This window comes from Pholcus phalangioides, unplaced genomic scaffold (genome assembly GCF_987345545.1).
Source record: "Pholcus phalangioides strain wild (caught in Gottingen) unplaced genomic scaffold, Ppha-v1.0 ptg000003l_1, whole genome shotgun sequence".
Taxonomy (NCBI): Eukaryota; Metazoa; Arthropoda; class Arachnida; order Araneae; family Pholcidae; genus Pholcus; species Pholcus phalangioides.
Window position 1 is genome coordinate 48113097 of NW_028301596.1, and position 26899 is coordinate 48139995.

Below are 26899 nucleotides of genomic sequence, written 5' to 3' on the forward strand. Positions count from 1 at the left end.
CCCACCCTCTAAGCCATAAATGATAAATCGCATAAACTCCCGTGACCCGTTGACCAAATATGGCCCTGGGGGTTATCTAATGCGGCGTGACCTCCTCAAACCTAATTTTTTAAAAAAGAACTAAGCGGCACATTTACAGATCGCTTAAGTGTCCCGTGGTACAATTCCAGAACATTTAAGCGGCCCGTGGCACATTTTCAGATCGCTTCAGTTTTAGAACACTTAAGTAGCCCCAGTGCGGTTCTACATCACTCAGGCTACCCGCGGCACATTCTAAGATTATTCAAGGGATCCACGGCATATAATTACGGATCACTTGAGTGATGTGTGGCACAGGTGCAAAGCAATTAAGCGGGCCGGACACATTTCCAGATCAACTGGATGCGCGAAACATTTAGAGATTAGTAAAGTGGCTCTGCAGGGCACTTATCTATAGTAAGGAATGTTACTTCAAGTGCCCACAAACTATCGAAAGGTTTTTCTCGTTTTTGGCACACCGAGTAAGATGCCAGTAAAAAAATTTCATATTTGCATAATGGGGTGGTTGATGACGTAAGCATTATCCAAACCCCCCATCGATGGTGACGTAATATTTGAATGGCCCCAAAAACTTTGAGGAGAAAAGCATGTAACAGTGGCGGGAGTCACGGTGATTAACAAAAAAATGTAAATGCCACATTGCCCATGAGAGAACGTTTTTCCTCCAATGCATATCTCCAAGTTGGGAACCACAGTAAACTTAGCCCACCACCAACTCTGCCACTTGGGTTGCTCGCGATGGAATTCCGTCAGTGACCACAGGATCGTACAGCACGATCCTGGATTAACTGAATTTATCATGCACTTAAGTTCCTTGGGCATAATTAGTGCATAAATTCAATTTTCTTCAAACCAGATCTCTACATCTACATGAGTTAAGTAGTCTGTAATTTTTAAATTACAGTCGCATCCCGTTTTAACGAACACTTTTCTAAACACCCAGATAATTATAACGAAACCTCATTATAATGAAGTGATTTCTCCGGTCTCTCGGAGTTCGTAATAACGGGATTCAACTACAGATGGAACCATCAATACAGAATTAAAAAAAAACAACAAAAAACAGCGGAATCTCTCTCTCAATCCTGTCGTCTGTTTTACAGAGGCTGTTTCTTTTTCACGCATCTTTCTTTGCTGAAAAAAGAACTGACATTTTATTCCATCTTGTTCAGTGTTAGCTTTATTCGTTAAGGAATCGAAGTGAGTAAAAGAAAAAAAGCCTTCTTGAAGCAAACATCATCATCAGATGAATCACTTTTAATTTATAAAATAGATGGCAGCACAACCAGTTAGATGGTATAATTAAACCTTGTATAATTTAGAACGAAGATTCCGTCACAAGCAGTCACAGCCGCCTCTGTGTTGTCACATTCGGCGTTTCGCTGGGAACCCGTAAACAGAGATGTATTCAATAACAAGTATATTTATTTTTAAATTATTTATATAAATTGCTTTCGCGCCAACGATGGCACCTTATCGCCGGAAAAAAAGTCGCCAATTTGGCGTGTCCCTTATACCAAAGCTGTTCCAACATAAAATATAATAGTATATTTAAATGGTTAGTAAATGGTAGTTTAAATGGTAGTATATTAAATTACATATTCAAATGCATACAACAACATTAATATACAACGGTAATGCATGTTGTAATAAGTATATTCTAGGTATAAAAAAATTAAAACCCGGACTTTTTCCAGGCATCCAGATTCTTTTAAACAAACAATGACGGTCATGCATGTTGTATAAATAAGCATATTCTAGGTATAAAAAAATTAAAATCCGGATTTGTTCCAGGTATCCAGATTCTTTTAAATATACAACGAAAATTAAATAAAATAATGAATATTACTAAGAAAAATAAATAAAAAGAATACAGCTTTACCGGTCGACGAAAATGTAATCCGGTTCGTGTAATCCGAACGAAAAAAACGAAATGACTGGGAACAGCTGTCGTATGGTCCGCCACTTGGCGATTATTTGGCACCACACATGTCTGATGGCCCGACGAAGAGTTGCCAAGGCCGTCAGACACTACAGACGCTGAAAACAAAAAACAGCGTGCAAAACATAATAGAAACCACCAAGCATAAAAATAGAAAAAAATATCAGTTAAAAAAATTTACTACCTAGTGAGTTGTGCCGGAGATGTAACTGTGTGTGTACCTAATAGTCTGAGTGCATATGTAGTGTTGTGTTTGATTTTTCAGTGCTGGCATCTATATTTTTTAGAAGGGAAGTGAGTGATGTGTTATGCTAGAATTACAATTGTGCCGTTTGTAGGTCTGTTGCAAGACTTTATAAAAAATTAGTTTTCCACATTTCTTGTTGATTTAAAAAAAAAAAAATTGTTAGTTTCATCGCAAAATCTTGATAAACATAACATTCCATAGAATTTGTGTAGTATAAAATATTGCGCTAATTCCCCATCTGTGAAATATTTTTGGGATAGTAGAATGCTGCTGGAATATGGCGCGAATCTATGGGGGTTGGGTTGATTAAAGTGATCATCTCCCCCAAGCAAAATATGCAATATTGCCCCTCAATGTGATAATTCATGAAATTTTCATAACTTCATTATGATAATATTGTATTATCTGTATCAACGTTTTTGATTAAATAACAAATTCAAGAAAACTTTTACTAAAAAAACGGAAACAATCACAACAAAGGGGAAAAACCCAATTAATGGGGGGCTATCCTGGAAAATACGGGATAAAATTTTCGTCTCTCCTCTGCACTTTTTCTTTTCTTACATGCCCACACGCTTTTTGCACCCGGCGCGTCTTTAGTCATTAGTCAGTGGGCTGCTGCAAGAGTGTTAGTAAAATAGAGCAGATTTTAACATTAGCTCTATGGCATGTTGTTCGCAATGAAGGAACAGTTCGAAAACTGGAGGTTCGTAAAATCGAGCATTTACTGTATTACTGACGAACTCTAGAGGTGACATCATCTTCAGATAATATCCAATATTAAAAAAGTAAACTCAAATCCGAAGGAAATAATAATGATAGCTGACAGAAAAATGAAACACCAATGGAAAAAAATGGCCAATCATCGCTGACCAGGAAGAAAACAGACTAAAAAGGAATTCACCCAAGGAAAGAAAGGGATTATACTATAGTTTTTTTTTCAATTCCCGAATAATCATTCCCTCCAAAAGCTTTTGCATTCGTAAAGATAAAAATATGCTATAACAAAAAACAACAGAAACAATATTAACAGTATATGATATAATCAGTTTAGCAACATATACATCAAAATATTAGTGAAATGCAATTGATATTGTTATTATGTGTTTTCTTCAACACAATGCTGTTGCCAGCTCTAATAAGAATTCTATTTATAGGAGGAATCCAAAGACTAAGTGGCTGCCCTTCAACTAGAATCTATGTATTTGAGAAAGGAAAGCATTTTTGCTCAGTCGTTAACACAGTTCAAGTGGAAGATCAAATCTCCAGGTTTCGAACCAATGAGAAAAATCCAGTAAGTTTTAAAAAAGTTTTTGATTTCATTTTGCATTGCAACTAATTAGTGGCCAATTCCCAATAAATGGTTTACCTTTTGTTGCCAAGTTTTTGACTGCACCAAAACAGTGATGTGTCACCAAAACCATCCTTCCTGACACATTTTGAAATATAATGGTGTTCCTATCATCCTGCTGTAACCCTAGCAAATAGTGCCACATCGGTTCTGGTGAAAAAAAAAAAAAAATAGACGGGCAGTGGTACACCTTATACATTTACAGTGATACCTCGGCTAATGAGAGCCTTGACTTACAAATTTTTCGGTTTACCAAGATTTTCATGATTTTTCTACTTTGACTAATAAATATGGATCCGGCTAACAAAGAATGGTTTTTATTCCTTGGCTAATGAAGATTATCATTGATATAGATGCATGCTCTAACATGCAACAGCCACATCGTCAGCTGAATTTTAACGCCAATCGTCATCAGAGAGAATTACTGTCGCTTGAGCCCTATTAATTCATGTCATAGCTGCAGAGTCTCCTGGACTCCCGAAATTTTTTTTTTTTATCTTCCAAATTTTGCCCCTGATTGTAAAACATCCCTGCATTTAGGGAAAAAAATATTCCCCAAGAATTTACCCGGAAAAACTGCTGCTTCATAAGTGTTGTGTAAATTGTAGCCATTTCGTCAATTCACAGAAAATATTTCATTTTTGGGGAGAAAACACAAAATTAGCCAATCATCAATCTGGCCTTTTGAAATCCAAAATTGGCACGATTGCATGTATCTGCTTTATCCATATATCCTGTTTCAGGCTCGATGGAGATTTTTTGGTTTGCAAGATTTGATTTTTGAGAGGTAATTTAACTCAAGGACTTTAACCTAGTGGTTGGCCGTGATTAACAATGGCTTGCATGGTGTCATGGTTTTCCCAATGGGGAAATATCCCTAAAATTTCCCCTTTTGCTAATGAAAAATCCCTAAAATGTTTTAAAAGATCCCTGTTACATTTATTTTTGGACAGAGCTTGGATCCCTGCGAAAACCTCCCAAATTCTCATTCTCTAAAGTTGACAGCTATGTCATGCAACGGATAAACCATTTTTCCTGCATTTAATGCTGTTTTTTGCCAACTTTCCTCTGTTTTTAAAATTATATCTCTGCGAATAATGCACTTAGAAACATGGATTTTTTTTTGTTGGCATCAAGAGAGACGAGAAACTTTGTGTAATTAGGTTCTCAAGGTGTCCATAATTAAAATTAAAATATTAAATTTTTTGAACTTTACAACCCCTTGTAACATAAATGCTGTATCTGAGTACTACTTATTGCTTGGATACTTTTTCTAACTCAAAGTATGCCTCTAGGATCAACAGTTTGCCAATAAAATACCATATGTGCTGCTACCTATGCTCCCTGCATATGAATACAGTACAAAATTACATTACATACAGTGCTGTATTTTATTTGCAACATTTTTAACATTACTGTAGTTAGGCTAAAATGAGAACACTACCTTCACATGGCACATGAATCTTTTGCAACGTGCTGAGGCTGTAGTTGAAGCAGAGTGTGGCAATGTAAAGCGTGTTGTACATTATTTTATTGCACAAACTTTTTCAAAACCAATGTGTGAAAACTACGTGAACCTTGGTTTTAATAAAGGCTCATATGAACCAGGTCCTACTGACCTAAATGATATCTGCACCTGTGCATCCCTTCAGATTATAGTGCTATTCATGTATATGTGTTCTCACAGTCAGTTGTAAATGTAATAAATTTCTTATTATCCATAAAGCGTCATCGAATCGTCCTGAATGTGATCATCAATTTGAGTCACTGCATCTACATTGACTACTACTACTTAATCAAACATGCACCTTGCACACATTCCTGTGCAGAATTTCTAACGAATTGGTTCACATCGGAACATGTGAGAGTGTATGTGTATGCATGGCTCTAAGGTATTTATGTTGTTAAAGTTGTGCTTGTTTCGTGTTGTTGCTGGTGCTGCCATCTGTGTTCAACATTTTGAAGTGAAGATAGCAAATGTTTGAATTTTTATGTTATGAAAGTATTGTGTTGTAGTCCTGCCTGCTTTCTGCAGGGAGACTTTTTTAAATGGGAGACCCGCTTGCGTGTGTGTGTGTGTGTGTGTGTGCATTCATGTCTTGAAGTTGGAAAATTGCAGAAAACCAACTTCAGCCGACCACCTGTGACAACAGGGTTTGAACCTGGATCCTCATGATGGGAGTCCAGCATCTGCATTGACAGGATAACAAAACAATCAGTGTAATTTTTAATGGTTGGCACGGGAGTTAATTTTCATGGACAAAACTATATCATTAGGATTCAGAGTAATTGATAAAACAACAATCTTGCTACTGTAAGCAATTTAAAATAATCTGTAAAACAGATAATGTAGGAGATACCTATTGCTTATGACGAGCAGGGCCCTCTCAAGAGTATCATGGGCTCCCAGACCAAGTAATTTTTTTGAGGAAAATTTCAACCAGATCACATTTTTGTGAGGCTCCCCACCCCCGTACCCATGCAATGACGAGAAGTCTGTTTTAACAACTTTTTGCCTTTATTGCAAGTTTTCATTGTAAGGTTTTACTGTTGCCTTGCAATGCAACACTAATTGAAGGGTAAAAGTGGTAAATGCCAAAAAATTCAAACATTGTTTTTCACATTAAACTGTCAAATGAGCAATGCTTTATAATTATGTCGAAATGAAAAGTGCCTGGTAGTCCTCTAAAAGGTTCAGAAGAGCTTGTGAAGGAGTCACAAATTTGAATATTTCTACTGCAGGCTGCAAAAGCAGTTTTTATGCAATTTCTTAAAATTTTATTTTTTGGCACTTACAGTGTTTACCACTTTTAACTTTCAATTCATGTCCAAACTAGTGTAGAATTGTGATACAGTAGTTTTGCTATATTTGGCATTTTCATGCATGTACAGTTCAGAGGATATTCAGTGTTGAATTGCAAGGCATCACTGTATATTCAAATTTTATGAATATTTGTTTTTCCCCCCCTTCAATTTTCAGGTGAAGCATAGCGAATTACATCTGAGTAAATTTTACACCATACCCCAAGAAGAGAAAACCAGACTTTTTGTAAATGGTGGAATATCTAAATCGCATGACCTGCAAGTAAGTATTGCTGGCTTTCTACCATCAACTTACAGCTCTATTAGCCACCAAAAAGAATAGATAACCTAATGTACATTAGTAACTGCGATTCCTAAATTGGGCCCATTTGGGAATAAGAAATTATATTTGTTGAAAACTTGAAATTATCTTTTTTATTTAGTTTCAAAAGCTAATTGTAAAAAATGATGAGAATGGAGTGGTAGCCCCCTCCTTCTGAAATGGGCTCTGGCTCCACTAAATGTTTACGCTTAGTGACTAAATTGTATTTATTCATGCGCATTGTATTTCCCCCCTTCTTCATAAACTGACATATAGTATGTATATTCATTGTTTATACGGTTGCATTTGCCAGCTGAACACAATATGTCAAGAATTCCAGTTCCTTCTGCATATTATTCAATCCAATACATTCATAAATTTAATTTTGCAGACAAAACATTTTTTTCCAAATTTTTCTTCGATTAGTATTTTTTTACCCTTGATTATGCGACCTCTCCCCTCCCCCATAGCAGCACCAAAAGGAATTAATTTGTGCACTGGTGGAGTTCAAGAGGAGTTTCATTATCAGGATAAAAAATCATGCCAAAAGCCAGTCTTGGAGATCACATTGGTTATCTGCTCCGAGGGTAGTTGAAATTAATAAATATGTGATGGTATCAAGATAAGATAGACCAGCTTTCTATGGACCAAGTGGACTGCTTCTAGATGTTCTAGATGTGGGAGAATGCATGCGCACCATTACCTTGTTCTAAGATTATGCTGTACCAGATTTGCTATCCATGTATCCTTATTACATGAGTTACCTTCTTTAGTCAGAGTATCAGTTTTACAATTTGAATAAGAAGAGCCAGTGTGCTGCAACAAAGAATGCAACCAACCTACCATATCATGGTAAAAAAAGATTGTTTTCCTGTTTTTGGCACAAATAATCATCAAGTCCAAGTGTGAAACTCCCTTGGGCAATGGTTCAATATGAACCTGGTACATGACACATTTTCGCCCTTTAGAATTATTAGGGTCTGCGTAGCTTATATATAATCAGTTGAAGTTTCAAGATGTCATTGTAAGTATCGTATTGTTGGCATCCAATTTAAAAAAAAAAATTGTCGCAGTGAGCAGAGCACCAAATACACCAAAACCTGTATGCTTTTAGCTGCAAATACAAATCCACAACAGGCAACTTACTCAATGATGTGGCGGAAAAAAATAGAAAAAAAAAATGCCCACAAAAAACTTTATAAGCACTTTGTATGTTTGAATATGGTGTGAGTATAGTAAAACTATTTTTGTCGCTAGAAATAATGAATGTAAGTAGTTCATTAACCAGTCAAGTGGTTACGACGGCGTTTGCCGTCGCTGCCATACGTAATGTTGGTGCCTACGATGGCATTTGCCGACACACAGACTTTTCGGTCTTTTTCACATAGATATGACGAAATAATTTGTCATACATGTGCTGCCATCTCTGTACAGCCATCCTTCTACTTTATTATCTCATCACTAGATGGAGTTAACAATTATATTTCAAGGTCTGAGATTATTATTACTATTGTCTTTGTCATGCTTATTCCTATTATCTTTGTCATGCTTATTCCTATTATCTTTGTCATGCTTATTCCTATTATCTTTGTCATGCTTTGCAGAGCTGCATCCCCATCGTTTTTGTTTCAATTTCCAACTCCCTTGCGAAGATGCATCTGTTTTATTACTCATATATCTTTTAGCAAAGGTTCAACTACTATGGTTCCACATAAATCCATCAACAGTATTTCTTTTAGTCACAGGAAATTATGACTGCCCCTCCCCACTTTTGGGGTGTCATATTATGTCTCGACACATTCGAGCTATAAAAAAAATATTTTAATATTTCAAACTTCCAAGAAAAGGAAAAAACAGGAAAAAGCGCACGCATCTTCAAAAAAAAAAGTGGGCACTGCGGGTAACGCTCGGAGAAATTAATTGGACAGTTGACTGGTTAATTAGGAGATCTGCTGTGGGAACCAGTAGCTCAAATATAATTTAATACTTAGTACTTACCTTATCGGGGCCCCGCACAAAATTACCTCGCAGGCCATCCCCTGCTATATATTATACTATGCTCGCATACTTTATGGTATTTTATACAATGCTTGCATAATATGACCAAAGAGAACTGCAAGATAAAAAGATAAAATTTTAAAAATTGTGCAAGACACAATTTTATGATTTTAGAAATTTGTATCTGAGAGAGTGCTGAATGAGTTTTCAGAATTTATTTCTCCATTGTTTCAGATGGAAGCCTTTCAGGAATGTGCCATCATGATCAGATCTCCTCACCTTGAAGTGATGTCGTACCTGAACCGGTATAATTTTTCGGGACCAGCTCTTCGGATAATCATATGTATCCTTAATTATTATTTGTTTTGATTTCCCGCTGATAAAAAAATACGTAATTTGGAGAGAGGAAATCACTAAGTGTTTATGATTATGTATGATGTGCCTTTCTTTTACATTAAAACAATACTCAAATATTTATTGGAAAGTATATTTGTGCTGGACGCTTTCAGGAACGATATCAATTTGTTTTGGTAATTGGGGGTTTCATTTACTCTTCATTTATAGCTTTCTGAATTGAATTTTTCTGTTTCTGATTCAATTGAAACAGATCATCACAAAAAAAAAAAAAAATGAGTAACTTTGCCTGGTTTTAATTTATACAAAAATTGCCACATTTTTAAGACAAATAAATTTAATTGGTCGAATGGTCGACGCGTTTCGGCTCTTCAATGGAGAGCCGAAACGCGTCGACCATTCGACCAATTAAATTTATTTGTCTTAAAAACGTGGCAATTTTTGTATAAATTGAAACAGATCAGTTATGTGAAGAATCATTCCATTGTTGTTTAACATGATTGCTGGGCAAGTTTATCACATTTTCGTGACACTATTTTACTTTCTTGGATATACAGGGTGGGCAAAAAGTCTAGAAAATTTAAAAATTCATAAAAACTGGAAAAATAACCAAAATAAAAAACGGTTTGCAGAGTTAGCATCGCTAGGTCACTGGAATTTTTTAAGAGATGAAAAAAACAGCCGATAGGTGGCGCTGATGTACACAATTCAAAGAAAAGATATGCAAATAATGAACAGAATGCTTCCAAATCGTTTATTACAACTGTATGTGTTCCACATCACCACCACCACCACAGGGGGGTAACACATTGCAGGTGAATCACAAATCCAGCAACGGCAGAGTGCAGCAGATCCACATACACGGTCTACAACGTTGAACTGGTTGTGGATTAAAAGGGCAAGTTCTTATAACCGTCTCATTTGTATATTTCCACCCAAGTCACTCGTACCAGTGCCACCTATTGGTCATTTTTTAGTTATATTTTTACTGTCTTGAAAAAATTCCAGTGACCTAGCACCCCTCCAAACCATTTTTTATTTCGGTTATTTTTTTACCGTTTTATTAATTTTTAAAGTTTCTATGGACTTTTTGCCCACCCTGTACATAGAGGCCAAAACTATTGTTCTCAGCAAACCAAATTGAATTTTGGAGGGCCTCTATGGAAAAGAAAATGTGAAGAAAAATGAAATGAAGTTAACCAGTACATGTTTTGGCATAAATTGAATTTTGTTGCTAAGTCATTCCCACTGTATCCTCTATTTTGCTCTCCCTCTGCACAAAGAGATAATTTTGTATTATGTCTAAATATTGCTGAATATGTCGAACGAGAATGGCTTGATATACAATTATAAACCAGTTTTTAAGTTTTAAGGCAGCTTCCAATTTCAAAAGGGAATTGAATTATTCGATTGCTAAGCACACAAAATCTGTGTTCAAGTTCATTTTTATTCTGGGGGGGGGGGAATTTAACAAATGAATGAGTTTAGGTGGTAAATATCGCAGTGAATGTTTTATTATGGTGTGTTATGTAATATGCAAAAACTATAATTTTGTTGATTCGTGATGTTTTAATAGAAAAGTTCAATTCTCATTCACCTCCTTAACTTTTGTTCTTCAAAGATGGTGCGAACGGAGTCGGCAAAACATGCGCACTGATGCATCTTGTTCATTATGGCTACAGAGCAAATGATTTATTGTTACATGTTCCATGGGGTAAGTTTTTCATATCTAATCAAGTTCTTTGGTTGTTCAGAGTCGATTCCCAGTGAAATCCTTGCATTTTCAAAGTATTTTCCTTATTCTTTGTCATTTAGTATCAAACTGGACGAAGCGACCCAAGGAAATGGTGGATTCTGAAACGAGACCTGGAAGGATAGACTTGCCCGTTGAGGCAGTTTTATGGTTGCAGCATTTCAAGGCACAAAATCTGAGGCAGCTGAAAGAACTTGATGTGAGGAACTTACAACTGTTTTTAGAACTTTTATGTTTTTAGACATATTTCATTTGTTTTTTTTTAAATTAGGAAGCAGAGAGTTCTCCCTTTGTCCACAATACCATGTTTTGGTTCCTCTGAGAAATAATAAATATGCCTGGATTTCACTTTTCCCCCCCTCATTGCATGTTTCCATTTGGGACAGTGTTTCTCAAAGTGAGTGATGGAAGGATCCGGGAGGGGGCAATAAAAGCTACTGGTTTATCATAGGATTCTACGGGTTTGCTTGAGTAGGGGGGTGATGAGGGAAAAAAATTTCTGAAGAAGGGGGCGATGGAACAAAAAGTTTGGGAACTATGATTTGGGAGGTGTGAGTCAAGTCTATTTGGCAAACTAATTCCCATGAACTTCCCTGTTTGTCTAATTGCTTGTCTTGAAAATACAGGGTGGGTAAAAAATTCTTGACACATTTTAAAAATAAAATCAACTAATCGACTTACAATAGTGCAATTTACACTAAAATACTTATGGTGTAGATTTTGTTTGATGAATTGAAAAAAAAAAAATTCCCAGATAGTTCTGTATCACCAAAAAAACTTGACATAGCTCAAAGTTTGATACAAACAGTGCATAATAAATGCTTATTACACTTTGCATTACATAAAAACTATCACATTTGAATAAGAGCACCCTATGTAGCTTAGACTACACCCAAGCGATACTCAATTTTGACTCGCACTATCTGCTAATATTGATTACGGAAGAGTATCACTTCCATGATTCTTTTTTTCAGTTCCTTGATGTTGGCTAAACATGTGACACAAACTTTGTCTTTCACATATCCTCATAAGAAGAAATCAAGAGAGGGAGTGGTTAAATCCGGAGATCAAAGGGGCCATGGCATTTGGTCACACTTGACACTTGTCCAATACATCAACCAGGGAATTTCTGATTGAGTGAATCCCATACATCTTTTGGCAGCAAGACATTGAAAGACCGCACACAGCCTGCTTCCCATCTCTGAGAGATATCGAAACGTTCCCGAAGGATGAGTTTATCCAAAAATTTATTAATTTACGTGAAAATAACGTTTTACATATGTACAATAAAAAATCTGGAATGAAAATTGTAATTATACATCGTCCACAGATAATCAGTCTGCAATTGTACCATTGTTCTTGCATAGATAATGTGGCAGCAAAAAGACACCCTGCTGCTAAAAGATGTTTGGCTGTGAATCGGGAAATTTCTGAAATGGTAAAAATCAGAATCGCATCCAAATAAACTTCTTTCATTACAGTAACAAGTTTTATGTGACACAAATTGTGGTAAACATTAATTATGCATTGTTTTGGTGCATTTTTTATGTATATCAAAGTTATTGTTGTACAGCGCCATCTTTAGTGAAGTTTTGTTTTCAGCTTATTAAAAGGAAAAAAAACCTCTACGCTATAATAAATATTTTTAGTGCAAACCACACCTTTTTATGCCAATTGGTTAATTTTTTTTATTAATTTTTTAAATGTGTCATGTTTTTTTGGCCCACCCTGTATACTGAATGCATGGCTAAGGCTTTCAAACATTGGCTGAAATTCTTATAAAGCCAGGATCACACTTGTGTCAATCCTGGCCCAATAGTCATTCTCAAATATTCGTCTTCCTGGATACAAAAAAGCATCATCATAGGTTGGCTACATACTGGCCCAGTCTTCCTTGGTGAATATTTGCTTCCAGAGCATTCCCTATGTTGTCACTGTGATGTTCTTCGACCAATGTATGGCCAGACAGATTGGAAGTTTGGGAAAGAAGGCGGCTCCTTTCAACTTGGGGTGGAGGCTGGAAGTCCCCAGTCGCTCTCTTCAGCCAACCCTCTAATACCTTCCATCCTCCAACATTTGACGACCATTGCCAATGGTGAAGCTACCACACTACTTGCACATGACCAATCTTGGAATGTATTGGGCCTGATTTTGTAAAATGATCTATGCGCATGTTTCCACCTGGATGCAAGGAAAATAAAAAATTTGAGGGTTAAAAAATGATGGAAGCAATATCCACCATACAAATTTTCTAAGGATGATTTTGATTATGATCGATGGAACCAGTGATGATAATGACTGGGAATCCACACACACATACAAAAAATATTTGCAGGGGAGGTTTAGGAATTGCTTTCAAAGAAATTTCTGTCCAAGATACCATCCATTCATTTGAAATATTGAATTTTATAACTGTCACAACTGAGACTTTTCCTCTCTTATTTGATGATACAAAATTAACAAGTCCATTTCTAATTTGTCAAAGCTGAAAGTTTCCAAGACGTACACTTGGAGTCAAAGAGAAGTCACAGAAGAAGGTCAACCATTATTAGATGTTGTCGAACATGTGAGTAGCAAATAACAGTCACACTTCTGTAATTCAAATTTTTAGTATCTAAAAACAGCTTTACTATACCATTGAAATCAAATATGATATGTATGTTTGACAACCTGAAGTTATATAAATTTTTACCAAAATACTTTGAGGCAGTCGAATTATCAAATAATATTCACAGATGAGCATGTTAGCATCTGTGCAAATGTAATTTATTTCTTATGTGTTGATCTTTCTTATTGTTGTGAATACAGGGACTGTCGAGAGGAAGGCATGCTTCAGATTGTATAGCAGTGATCCTGAAAGAGATAAAGTTGCAGTCTTCTAGTGGAAAGTATGTGTTACCTCTATTTCAATTTTTTTTTGCCCTCGTGTGCAGAAAATGACAGTGGTGCGACAAAAATTATCAATGATCAATTTATTCCTTTTGTCACCTCATCTGAATGAGCAAATACAGGGTTCCTACAACTCTTGACCGAAAGATTTCCTTGACTATCAGATGAATATTTGACCAGCAAAGAACCAAATATTTTCTAAAGCATCAAATTGATACAGTATCATCCCTCCCAAAAGTGGCATGTTATGTAATATAATACTTTTTCCTCTTTTTTTATACAACATTTTATCAAGATTTTCATTTTATTAGGACAGCAGATGTTTTCTCTTTCATCCAAAACAATGAATTATTGTACTCTTGATCATGAAGCTGTTTAATTTTGGAATGAAACTCATTTGATTATTACATTAGCCAGTACGCCGGGAAGTAAGAGTTATACAGATTCCCAGCAATTCTTAAATATCTGGACTCTAAGAATTGATTGAAGTGGCTGGCTAGAACCTTGCTTGTTTCTGTGAATCTTAGGGTCCTATCTATTTCATTAACTTCATTCAGATAGATTGAGCTTCGTGTTTTTTTTCACCACAATCTTGATTTCATATCCATTCTCGTAGCTAGATAGATATAGATTTATTTGCCCAACGACACAGATGCATACACAACTCCAGAAAGTAATACCTGACATTCATGTTACTATACTATAGCTTCTAAATTAGAAACTCAAATGCTGAGTTAAAAATTGACATATACATAGAACTGCAAAGTATTATTTTTTTCCTTGATCAAGTGTGCATGATTGAATTGAGTAGTATGATTTTTCAGCATGCAAAAAATGTTTCAAAATACAGTATTCTAAAATGGAAATTTGTTTAGCCGATTGGACAAAGAAAACTTATAAATAAAACTGAGGACCGATGAAATACTAAGAACCCTGTGAAACATTTAGGCAGAAGCTAGCTTGCAAATGAGATACATTTCACGAAATCCAAAATCAATGATCCATCTGCTTCATATGATAATATATGCTAATGATAGTTCAATAAGTAAAAATGCTGCTTCTTGGATAATTATTTTGCTGAACGTGTGGGGGGGGGGGGGAAATGTTAAAAGATGATGACATTAACTACAACTAAAAATCAGATCTAGCTGGGGAAAAAAAAATTGTGAAATTAAGTGTGAATGTTTGATTTTTATCAAATTTCTAGCAAAATATGTTCAAAATTTAAAAAATAATAATAATTTGGTCAGAAAAACTAGCTTATTTTATGCCTTTTGATATTAATATATTGAATCTATTCAGTGATCCCCAATAAATCTCAATTTCCCCCCAACAACCTTCAACATTTAAAAATCTGGTGTCCAAGTTTTATGAAAGAAAGTAAAAAATCAGCAGTAAGAATAGAGGGAGAAAAAATGAAAGTGAGGCATATCACTCAAATCAGTAGAAAAGGACTAATACTGTAAATACAGGAAATAAACTATTAAATTCAAGTAAAAAGAAAAAAAAAGATTATATTCTTTTTATTTTCAATTACAGTTTTTTACAATCTCTTGGAAGAAATATATTCCTGTTTAGAAATTTCCCTTACGCTCCCTGACCACAAACTTTTTCCCTGATTTTCCAGGTTGTAGGAACCCTGAAATAACGAGATCGCAGACATCTGGTTGACCAAAGTATGCTTAAAATTAGCCAATCGAGTTTATGTCCAAAAATATGTTTATTAGAGAAAAGGGTACTCTACACCAGTGGTTCTCAACCTGGGGCCATATGGCCCCCTTTCGGTCCTATGATATTCTAGGGGGGCCACGGGAGAAAATCAGAAGAAAGGTGATCCATGATGAGGGGGGTGAAGGGAGTCATAGAGAGAGCTGTGAAGAGAAAAATAGCTTCAAAAGTGAAACATGGTTGAAAAATATTACTACTTTCAGAATCCATCAGATCCGTCCATAGAACCAGGGGTATCCTAACCCTTGGGTCTATGTGGGCATGACCGGGGTCTTCATGTCTATAATGGAGGGAGGGGGACTGCACTATATGGGATCTGGTACTATTATTTTCATACGTAAGCTGTTACTTCCAGCTATGTATGGAGGGCCGCCAGAGCAACGGTTGATGTGTTAGGAGGGTCGATTTATCGTGTAGGTTCGCTGGATCGTCCCGTATTTTACATAGACCGTTTTTTACTGAGATGATAATCAACCATTTGAATCCGTGCCTACCCAGGATTCCAGAGATTGATCTGATTTATTAAAATTCCACTCATAATAAAAAAAAATCATAATAAATAAAAAGTATCTCACTCTTGGATGAGGGTAGAGGGGGCCCTGGATAGGACAGGGGGGGGGGGCCACGAGAAAAAAATTTGATCCATAGGGGGTCATGAGCTGAAAAAGGTTAAGAAACACTGCTCTATACGATAGCGGAAAGGTGCCAATACAGTGGTGCCTTGCAATTTGATACTAATTTGTTGCCGAACTAATCTCCAAAAATTCACATGTTCAGTTGGACATGGAACTTGGAAGAATATATGCCTGAATATATGTGTTTTATATGTCAGTGTTGGGCATGTGGTTGAAAGAAAAAAACCGTTGGTCAATAGATTTGCCCAGGCCTGGTGAAATTACGAGATAATATTTTCCATATCTGGCAAATTTCATGCATTTGTGATTCCTGAGAAATTCCATCATTGAATTCCAAGGTATTCCTTTATATTCTGTTAACAGAAGGACTGGTTTCAACTTGTTCACTAAGCATATCAGACAAAGAAAGATTATATGTTGAAAGACATCACTCTTTTCCTGTTAATGCAACAGATTTGGAAAACTGGTTGAATGAAGAGATATCAGTGTTTCAGGAAAGAAAAAAATCATTTCTGTGTCAAGCAGGAAATATTTATATATGTCACCATCTGGTGGCCCTGATGTGATCTGCGAGCTATTAGCAGAATGTTGTCACCGTCCATTGTGCAGAACCATTCAGTATATACATACGCTCCAGGGAAGGGGGGGGGGAGATTCTACCTGTCTTCATAGCTCAGTTGGTAGAGCACTCATCTGGCAAACCCCAGAAGCTGGGGTTCGTGTCCCAGTGAGGGCAGAGATGAATTTTTCTTCTCTGAAACATAGATATCTCTTCATTCAGCCAGTTTTCTGTATCTGTTGCAAAGAAAGATCAGTCTCCTCCTAACTGAAATCCCACCACAACACTACAATGTTATTGCTGCTGTTTATGACTGATACTATTATAATGCTATTAGCCATCTCAACCTCAAAACCTCCTCTTAATCAAAAACTTCTGATCCAAGTAATGCTCTGGAGGTTCCCCCTATAAGTCTGGCATAATCAATTTTAATTGCTGTCTGAGGCCCCTCACATGCTAAGGGGCATCCACCCGTACCGGAAAAGCTCATACATTATGATGGTCTTGTACCACGTACTGTGGGTATTATTAGCCCTTCCCTGCAGAAAATGACATTGGTGGGGGACAAAGATAACAATTGTTATTCATCATGGCATTAGAGTGGTTTTCTATGTCGTTCTGGAATTCAGACATATGTAAGATATTTATAAGAACAACAGCAACATAAATTTTATCTAAAATAAATGTAAGGATTGTAAAAGCACCAGCCTTAATTTTCTCAGAGCTGTGTATGTGGGATCCACCTGTGGGGGTGGGGTGCACGGGGAATCTCTTCGAGAAAAATTTCAAGTTTCTAACCTTCAAAAGATATTTTGAATTGTTGGAAATAGATTGAAACAGCATATTCAGGTAGATTCAGTTCGGAAGTGATTGAGACTCTTCTAAAATCAATGTTAGCAGATAATGTGGGTTGAAATTGACTATCGTTCGGATGTAGCCTGAGCTACAAACATTGCTGATATTAAAATGCGGCAGTTTTATGTAACACAAATCAGAAAAAAAATCTTGAATTATAAACTGTGTTGCATTTTATATGTTATGTTGAGTTTTTTTCCATGATGCGGTGCCATCTCTGAGTGAAATTTCAAACAATTTTTTGTATATCAAAAAGAAGAAAAAACAATCCAGGAGATGATAAGCATTTTAGTGTGAATCTCTCTTTTTTTTAAATGTCAATTGGTTGATTTTTTAAATTAGTTTTTAAGTGCGCATGGATTTTTTGCCGATCTTGTATTTCTCAATATTTTGGAATTTGATATGAGAATTTTACCGTTTCCAAAAGATTTTAATTTTTTTTCATTTAAAAACTAGGTTTAGAACTCTCGTCATCATCGATGGTGTGAATGCTTTCTATGACAAAACCAATCTCCGCAGACCAGACAGAACTATTGTACGTTTATTTTCCTATAGTATAAAGTCTACGTTTGTTATAACGACCTCCCATGGTATAGCAACTAATCAATTACAGCAGCTGGTAGGATGAGCCCCAAACGCGTTTCATATCCTATATTTTACCTTCCAGTATAACGACCACCCAATATAACGTCCATTGACTATACTATTTTTTAAAAATCATATCAATGATAACACACAAATGAAATTTCATTCATGAAAAACTCATTCCTCCTTTATTTTATTTATACAATGTTGTTGGCCCTGGGGCTTATACAAGTGGATGAGATTGAAAGCGACAAATATATTGTTTGATATTGGACAAAAAATTTGTGATAGTGGGGGATCTGACAATAGAGCTTGGGAGTTTGTTCCATTCACCAATGTTATGAGGAAAGAAGTTGTATTTTAAGTAGTCAGAGGAAGCAAAAATAGGCTTTGTTTTAAGGGAATGGTCGAGTATTCGAGAGATGTAGGATGGTTTGGCTAAGATACCAGAAGTATCCATGTTGAACTGACCATGGGAAATTTTATAAAGCAATGTTAATCGAGAAATGAGACGAAGAGTAGAGAGAGGGAGGAGATGAAGTTCATTTTTAAGTTCGGACACAGAAATGAAAGATGACCAGCAGTCGTGAACAAATCGGGCGGATTTATTTTGAATTGATTCAAGTTTGTCTGTATTACTGGAGGTGTAAGGGTCCCAGATTTCAGCGGCGTAGGAGAGGACGGGGGATATATAAGTTTGGTAACAGAGAAGTCTGATATCCCGAGTAGAGTGTTTAAGATTGCGGCGGAGGAAGAAAAGTTTGTTAAGACACTTCTGGTAAATGTAGTCGATGTGTTTGTTCCAACGTAGGTCGGCTGAAATAATGACACCAAGGTATTTGATATGTGAAACTTGGGATAACGGTAAATGATTGATGGAGTAGGAGTATTCAGGAGGAAGAAGTTTACGGGTAACTTTCATGTGAACCGTTTTTGAGATATTCATTGGCATTTGCCATAGGGAACACCAGTTGGCGATGGAAGCCAGGTTATGTTGGAGAAGTTCTTGATCAGATTGATGGTGAATGATACGGTAAATTACACAGTCATCAGCAAAAAGTCTAGTGGTGCAGTTGAGGGATTGAGGAAGGTCATTGATATAAATTAGGAAAAGTAACGGGGAGAGGACCGATCCTTGAGGGGTCCCAGACTTTACGGAGGCGGATGATGAGTTATGATCATTAAAATGAACAAACTGTTTACGGTGTTTTAGGAAAGCCTCCACCCAATTAAGTAATTGAACGTTAAGGCCAAGGCGGGAGAGTTTGAGGAGAAGTTTATCGTGGGGAACTTTATCAAAGGCTTTAGAGAAATCTAGGAATACGATATCAGTTTGTAGGTTTTTATCAATGGCTTCAGAGAGGTCGTGGATGAAGAGGGCCAGTTGAGAGGTAGTAGAGAGAGATTGTCTAAAGCCGTGTTGGTTGGGGAAAAAGAAGCTGATGGAGTCTAAGTGGATACGGATTTCTTTTGCTACAATATGCTCGAAGTTGTATTTAAAGTAGTCAGAGGAAGCAAAAATAGGTTTTGTTTTAAGGGAATAATCGAGTATTCGAGAGATGTAGGATGGTTTGGCTAAGATACCAAAAGTATCTATGTTGAATTGGCCATGAAAAATTTTATATAAAAATGTTAATCGAGAAATGAGATAAAGAGTAGAGAGAGGGAGGAAATAAAGTTCAGACACAGAAACGAAAGATGACCAGCAGTCTTGAGCAAATTGGGTGGATTTATTTTGGATTGATTGGAGTTTGTCTATGTTACTGGAGGTGTAGAGGTCCCAGATTTCAGCGGCGTAGGAAAGAACGGGGGAGATATAAGTTTGGCAACAGAGTAGTCTGATATCCTGAGTGGAGTGTTTAAGGTTGCGGCGGAGAAAGAAAAGCTTGTTTAGACACTTCTGGTAAACATAATCAACATGTTTGTTCCAACGTAGGTTGGCTGAGATTATGACACCTCATTCATTCTTTAATTCGTTACGATATCATTGAAAATTTTAGATTTTGAATCACACTTTCTTGTGATCTATAATAATGTACTTTATGCAGAACGAAAGTGGTTTTGCTCACAAAATAAATATCATACACACTATAATCCAACAATCATTGCTTTCATCTCTGGCTCGTTTGAAATGCTTTTGTGTGGTGAACGAGCATTTTTTTAGAGAGCATTTTCCCATGTTCACTCGATAGTTGGGACGGTCGAAGTACTTGCTGTATTAGAATTGTTTTTTATTTGAATAAATTCATGGATATTTTACATATGCATATTTACTTTTTCCCCCCCTTCAAATAGGCTGCAGCGGAAACCCTCACGATGGTGCATGCATTTGAGAAAATGCTCAATTTGGATTGGGTGAGTGGAATCTATTCCTTGTGCTTCTCTCATATGATAACCTCATATGGAATTATTGGTGCTTTCTTTTGTTATGAGTCTGTAGACCACAGGTATGGGAGATGCTGTGCTTTATTTCCACATGGGCAAGTGAGTCAACTGCCCAGGGCTGCATTTTTAAGGGAGGCCTCCAAATTCAAACAACATGTATTTCACTGACTAATCCAGAGTTTCATTCATTTGTCCCACTGTCATATTTTCAGGGAAAATGTTTCAGGACCAGAATTCTTTTGGTCCCCCCTTCTGTTCCACCCAATAAAATCCTATATTTGTAGATTCTACCCCCTCACCAGGAATAATATCACATACTGTGGGAAAAACTTGGTTAACCAAACATCTTGGACCCTAGTTGGCGCTCTCGACATGCTTACTTCGTAGTAGTATATCCTTGAAGTCAGGCCCTAGGATAAAAAATTAATGTACTTATGACATGAATGTCGCTCTCCACTTGTTAATACAAGATATACGGAAGACTGGATGTTGTGAAGATATTTATTATTTGAGATGTTAATTTTTTAAGAGGGAATCGAGGGACCCGGGTTCGACTCCCGGTAGAGGCAGAGATGAGTTTTTTCCTTCCTTAAAAAATTAACATCTCAAATAATAAATATCTTCACAACATCCAGTCTTCCGTATATCTTGTATTAATGTACTTATTGTGTTATGTGCATTGTTTCTATAGAGTAGGGGTCCTTGAAGAGGTTTTTTTTTGGGGGGGGGGGAGCTTGGACAATAAAATAAATCTTGTTTTGGATTATTTTATGCTAAATATTAAACGGATCCCTGTAAACGGATCCATAGTCTTCATTTTAACAACACAAGGGGTTTGGGACTTTCATCTTTTCAGCAGAAAGGGGTCTTCTTTTCACCAAGTTCCAACTCCAGTCATATCGCTATACAGTAATTAACTATGGATAGAGTTGGGCCAGAAATCTTTCTTTCTAGATAGTCATGTTATGTTTCAGCCCTCATCTTAAGCGCAAAGGGAACTTTCATTGAGAGCATATTGAGAAGGCTTCATAGTAGTCACCTCAAGTGTGACGGGGAAGAACTATACTTTGCCAATCTATGGGATGGCAAAGCTGTGGACCTGCTGGTAGCCTTCATGGGGGTCGAAAAGTATCTATGAAGACCAGGGTTGGCAGGTTTTTGATGGTTTAAACTGCAGTTTAAACTCCCACGTCAAAAACCTTTGTCAAAAACTGTGAAAAACATCAAATATTGTTTTTCAATATAAAAATTCCCATTGGAAATACACACATTAATTGCATGTAATGTTTGAAGTGACTATGTTATACAAAGAATAAATATTTAATTATGATTGTAAAACAATTTTCTACTCTCTAATTCAAGATAGTTCTTGACCTTTCAAAATTTCTTTCAAATGTGCTTTGATATAAACCATCTGCTGTACTATTTTTACAACAGATAAGTGTTTATTACATTATATATGTAATATTGATTTCTGTTGTTATTAAATTATCTAGATAATCACTGATACTTAAAACGATACTCTTATGGTGCATAACATTGTAATATATCTAGCAATCAAAATACTAAATTGTAGGACTAAAATGTCATTTAATTTGGGAATGCTAACTTGCATATAATGCTCCTATAACTTATCTTTGGTCAAACTTAGTTATTCTTATTTTTGCACCATGATATGATATATTTACTAGCATTTATAATGTAATGGTTTTCCAATTGAAGCTGTATTTAAATGTATAAAACAAATGCTTTGGGTATCAAGTCCTGTCAGCTCTGCTTTGGTTGAAAATACACTTTAAAACTATGAATTTATACACCCCCTGAGCTAAGAAATTTTCAAGAGAAAATAAATGAGTTTAATTAGTGTATTATAACAGATGCTACGTGAGAATTTTTATACAGAATAAAATTTTGGGCTTATCAGAAAATTAAAATATCAAAATAGATAGTTTTCTCAATTATATTTCCTAATATAAAACCTTTTAATCTACATAAAAGTAAGTGTTTTGTTATTTAACATATCTATCAGGTTAAAAAAACTGACAATATTAACAATAAGTTTTTGGCTGTTTTAACACCGATTTAGTTTCTGAAGTCTAAAACCTAACTCTGATGCCCTATCATACATATTTTGAATTAGCCGCTCTATTCCTCTTAGCAAATTGAACACAGGTAATGAGTAGCTTAGATAAATAAACCATAAAATTATATTTTATATGTTCTAGACCAGTGATTCCCAACGTGGGCGTTAACGCCCCCTGGGGGCGATGGTATGCTCCAGGGGGTGCGGTAGAAGCTATGGGTATAACATAGGATCCTATGGGTTAGATTGCGTTGGAGGGCGATGGGAGAAAAAAATTTCTGAAGAAGGTGGCCGTGGGACAAAAAAGGTTGGCTAGACTCTTGTTTCAAAATTGCAAATTATAATTGATATTTTGTTTTAATTATTGTAATAAATTAATGTTTAAAAATAAAACGTAATATGCAAGAAAGTAAGTTTTTCATTATGTTATATACCTGTTGTGTTCAAAACATTATCAAAAAGCATTCATTTAGGTTTTTGACAGTTTTCAACAGTTTTTTGACATTTTAAACCAGTTTTTGACGCTTGTCATGTCAAAAACCCAACCCTGACGAAGACTCAACATCCATGGAAATTTAACTAGTTTGAGGTCCATGCAGCACAAGGTATGTGCTTGATCAGGACCTACAGCCTATAGACCAGTAGTTCCATTTTTTTTGTTATGCCCCACCTAAGCATCTTGTAAAATCCTGATGCCTCCCCCCATCCTTTAAGAGAGACATAGGAGAAGGAAGGCAGCAAGTGTCAAAAATTGGAAAAAATTTAAAATATTGAAAAAAATTCTTTAAAAGCTGTTTCTATCAATTTCTGTTAATTTGAAACATCCTTGTAGAAATTCTCAGTGCTCCATTCAAATCTCAAAATTAACCCGTTTGCTTTTCCCCCAGCTCACCCAAAAGTTGGTGTTATTTATGCCTCCTTCCCTAACATACAGTGGACCTCTCTATCAGTTAACCTATCAATAAAGAACACCAATGGGACCAATTATTTTGTCCGTTTATGGATGAAGAATATATTGAGGCTCGTCGCCGTAATTAAATTAAAAAAAAAAAAATCTATTATCAGGAGGTGTCAGCAAAAAGGGAGATTTTACCAAAGTTCTAATTATTTGAAAAATAATCTATCCACATGGAGGAAGCCCAAAAGATTATTATTAAACTGGTTTAAAAAAAGCAAGGTTTTTCAACCGTTCAGACAGTTCAGGTCAAAAAAATTTCCATTAAACCCAATGGCCAACAAGTCATATTGTGCAGTACTTGTATTCACATAGTGCCATCTTAACAAGTGGACCCAATGGGCGACCCAGGACTTTGAGTTAAATAGGGAGCCCTACATTATTGAATTTTATTTATACTGAGGTAATTTCTAATCATTAAATACAAGTTTTCATTAATTTTGAAAATATAATTCTGAATTCAGTAATTCTTGAATTATTTACTTATCAATATTAATTTTCAATTATTCTGAATTTGTTTTCTCTTTGAATATGAATTTTTTACAGATTCTGAGAAAAATGATTTTTTTAATCGAAAATTTCCATAAACTCTGATTGCTCCCACTAAAAGAAAATGAAATTCCCCCTTTAAAATCACCCTGCATTGAGAATAAGGGCTATAGACGATTCCAAATAGCTTTTTCATCTTAAGCTCTATTTACATTTTATCTCTCATACATAGGACATTTTCTTCATTCGGTTATAAATGGGTTTGACTTGCTTTTTTTCGTGTGGTAGCAATATACTAGCAATGGCACTACCACTCTTTATCACGCGTAATAGATACCTCTCTGGAAAGATTCTAATGAATAACAGTGCTGGTTTTATTTTAGAGAGTGTAAAGAGACATCTTTCATAATTGATAACTTTCTTGAGATCATTATCAAGGATGAAGCAAATCTTTAATCTCGTGAACAATAGGAAAACGCTCTTTGAAGTCATTCCGAATCTTTGAGGCTGAAAATTCACACAAAATAATAAGGGTATCTCATTGCAAGATTCTCATATTTCAAGTAGAATTTTAAAGAAAAAATCATAAAATTTCACTTGCAGGTTCATACGACAATTTCTGTTACCAGTTTTTTCGATATCAAAAATACAGCATTCTCAGTTTTGTATACCTTGCTTTTAAATTTTGCATTAATTTTTTGCTGATTTTGCAGACAAATGCTGCTGTTGTTGTCACAGTCGACCCTCTCATCCGGAACAGGGATACTACCATGGAAACACCTTTCACTCCGAAGGCATTACTTGGTAAAGAGGTCTGTATTCCGTCTTGACAACAGTATTTTCGTATACATTCTATGTGTATTTTTACTCCTTAATGCTTTAAACCTCTCTCATCGTCTATGAACGATCAGCTTAACAGATTGCTACTATTTTGTATCAGCCATTGCCCTGGGAATGGGATTGATTTCACTGATCACAGATGAATTAGTACCTTCAACTATTTGCGATGAAGAATTTTACTTCAAAAGCTCACAAACTTATGGATCTTTCCATGCAGTATACAGTGTTGCCGCTGGTGGTCAAGTGGTCATAGTGACGGGCTCGCATTGCTAGAACCTGGGTTCAAACCCCACCGTCATCACAGTGGTGGTCGGCTTAAGTTGGTTTTCTGTGGTTCCCAACATTGAGGCATAAATGTGAGTCGATTTTTCCACCAATAAGCCTCGCCACAGAGAGCAATGGGCAGACAACAGTAGTTATTTAATCATCACACTTCACTCATAGTTAAAAAAATTTATGATAGATGGCATCACTACAAATAACAAGCAGTACACAGAAACAAACTTCATTTCAGGTTTACAACACATACACACACATTCCATCATGTACCAATTCGTTAGAAGTTCCGCAAAGGAATATGCACTTGTGGTCTAGTAGGAATATCAGTAGTATATAGCATTAGGAGTTATCAGTGGTTCTCAAAGTATGTATTGCAGCTCCTGGAGATATGGGTAAATTTCTCCAAGGATGTCTCGCTGAGCAAAAAATTTTGATGTGTGTCCTAAATAGCAGTTAGTTGGAATTAGACTCTATCCAGCAATCCACACATCTTTCACCTGATTGTATCATTGATTTGTTAGGGCTCTTCTCCTAGAGCATGGCAGGTTAGGGGCCATTCAAGTATTTTGTAAGCAGATTTTTAACCATTTTTGACCCCCTCCCCCACTTGACAGCAAAATTTCGACAGCAGCTTAGAATATTTCATATCTTCAAAAAGGGTGGTTGATGACGTAAGCAACCTTACAAACCCCCCTCCCCCCTCAGTGCTGACGTAATACTTGAATGACCCCTTATATATATGATTATGATCATTAGTATGATGGAGCCTCAGGTAAATGATCACTTGAGTGGGGGAACCATACTCAAATGGTTGCTAGAGCACCAAAAGTTTGAAAACTCCACATCATATCAGTTACACTTGCGATTCATTAATAATTGTTTTGCTATATTTTCTGCTTGTAGATATGTTATCAAAAAATCTTTTCTTTTCTTCCTCCCTCTTATCACGTTAATTAACTTTGTGATTTTATACATTTTTCTATCATTTCAGGGATTTGAGGTTTTGGATCCGTTTATTCCTGTAGAAATAAAGAACTATGTGGATACAGAGATAGAAAGCGTGTTGGACTATTACACCGATAGAATGTGGCTTCAGAACGAAGATGGTGAGAGAATTGATTTTTTTTTTCCAATTGCAATACAAAATAAATAATGTGTTATTTAATTTAGACACCGCAGGGAGTCCCACACCAACCTCTGGGTGAGTATATATAAAAAAATATTGAACGCTGCCATTCAGAATGGGCCCCCCCTCGTGCAGAAAATGACAGTCGTGCAACAAAAACGATCAAATGAGTACAATGTTTTATGTGGCTTTTTCTTGGTGAAATTCGACCATATTCTTTGGGTAAAAACAGGGATAAAATTTTTATTGAATGAATGCCTTTTTGATGGAAGATTTTTCAATAGCAAAAGAACACGTTTTCAATCTTGAAAAGTCTTTTTTTTTATTATTCAGCGGTGTTTGTAGGTATTGGTTATGAAGATATTCTGTCAGAAGTTCAAGTTAAATGGAATTGATAGGAATTCACACCGTAAACTTATTGATGCATCGTGATCATGAATCTAATTTAATTGATTGAATTTCTGTGATTCTTGACATTTCCAAAACAAATAAATATTATCAAGTTTTTAAATCTACATTATTATTTTTACAGCCCGAACAGAACTGGGACGATCTCAGTTGAAGTTTTTGAGTGGCCAAAATCCATTTAGTCTGAGGAAAATATGTGATCCTTTGTGAATCTGATTCAAGAACAATTTTGTAATTTGTACTGTAAATAAAAGTAGTCTCTTTCTAAAAATTTA

The 26899-nt window shown here is 35.9% G+C and overlaps 1 protein-coding gene across 4 annotated transcripts; it reads left to right on the forward strand.

The window, feature by feature from the left end:
- Positions 1-1380: 1380 nt before the first annotated feature.
- On the forward strand, positions 1381-26899 carry mRpS29 (mitochondrial ribosomal protein S29). Of its 4 annotated transcripts, none has more exons than XM_089249604.1 (13): positions 1381-1457; positions 3386-3522; positions 6560-6664; positions 8936-9044; positions 10677-10769; positions 10871-11007; positions 13294-13374; positions 13617-13696; positions 17931-18009; positions 20355-20414; positions 24685-24783; positions 26082-26196; positions 26749-26899. In XM_089249604.1, exons 1-13 carry the CDS (start codon positions 1442-1444, stop codon positions 26832-26834), a joined length of 1197 nt encoding a protein of 398 aa, XP_089105730.1. In that variant the 5' UTR covers positions 1381-1441; the 3' UTR covers positions 26835-26899. The 4 variants fall into 4 exon arrangements, with proteins under 4 accessions (XP_089105730.1, XP_089105746.1, XP_089105738.1 ...); XM_089249620.1 differs by having other exon boundaries at positions 1401-1597; XM_089249612.1 differs by lacking the exon at positions 1381-1457 and adding an exon at positions 1991-2275.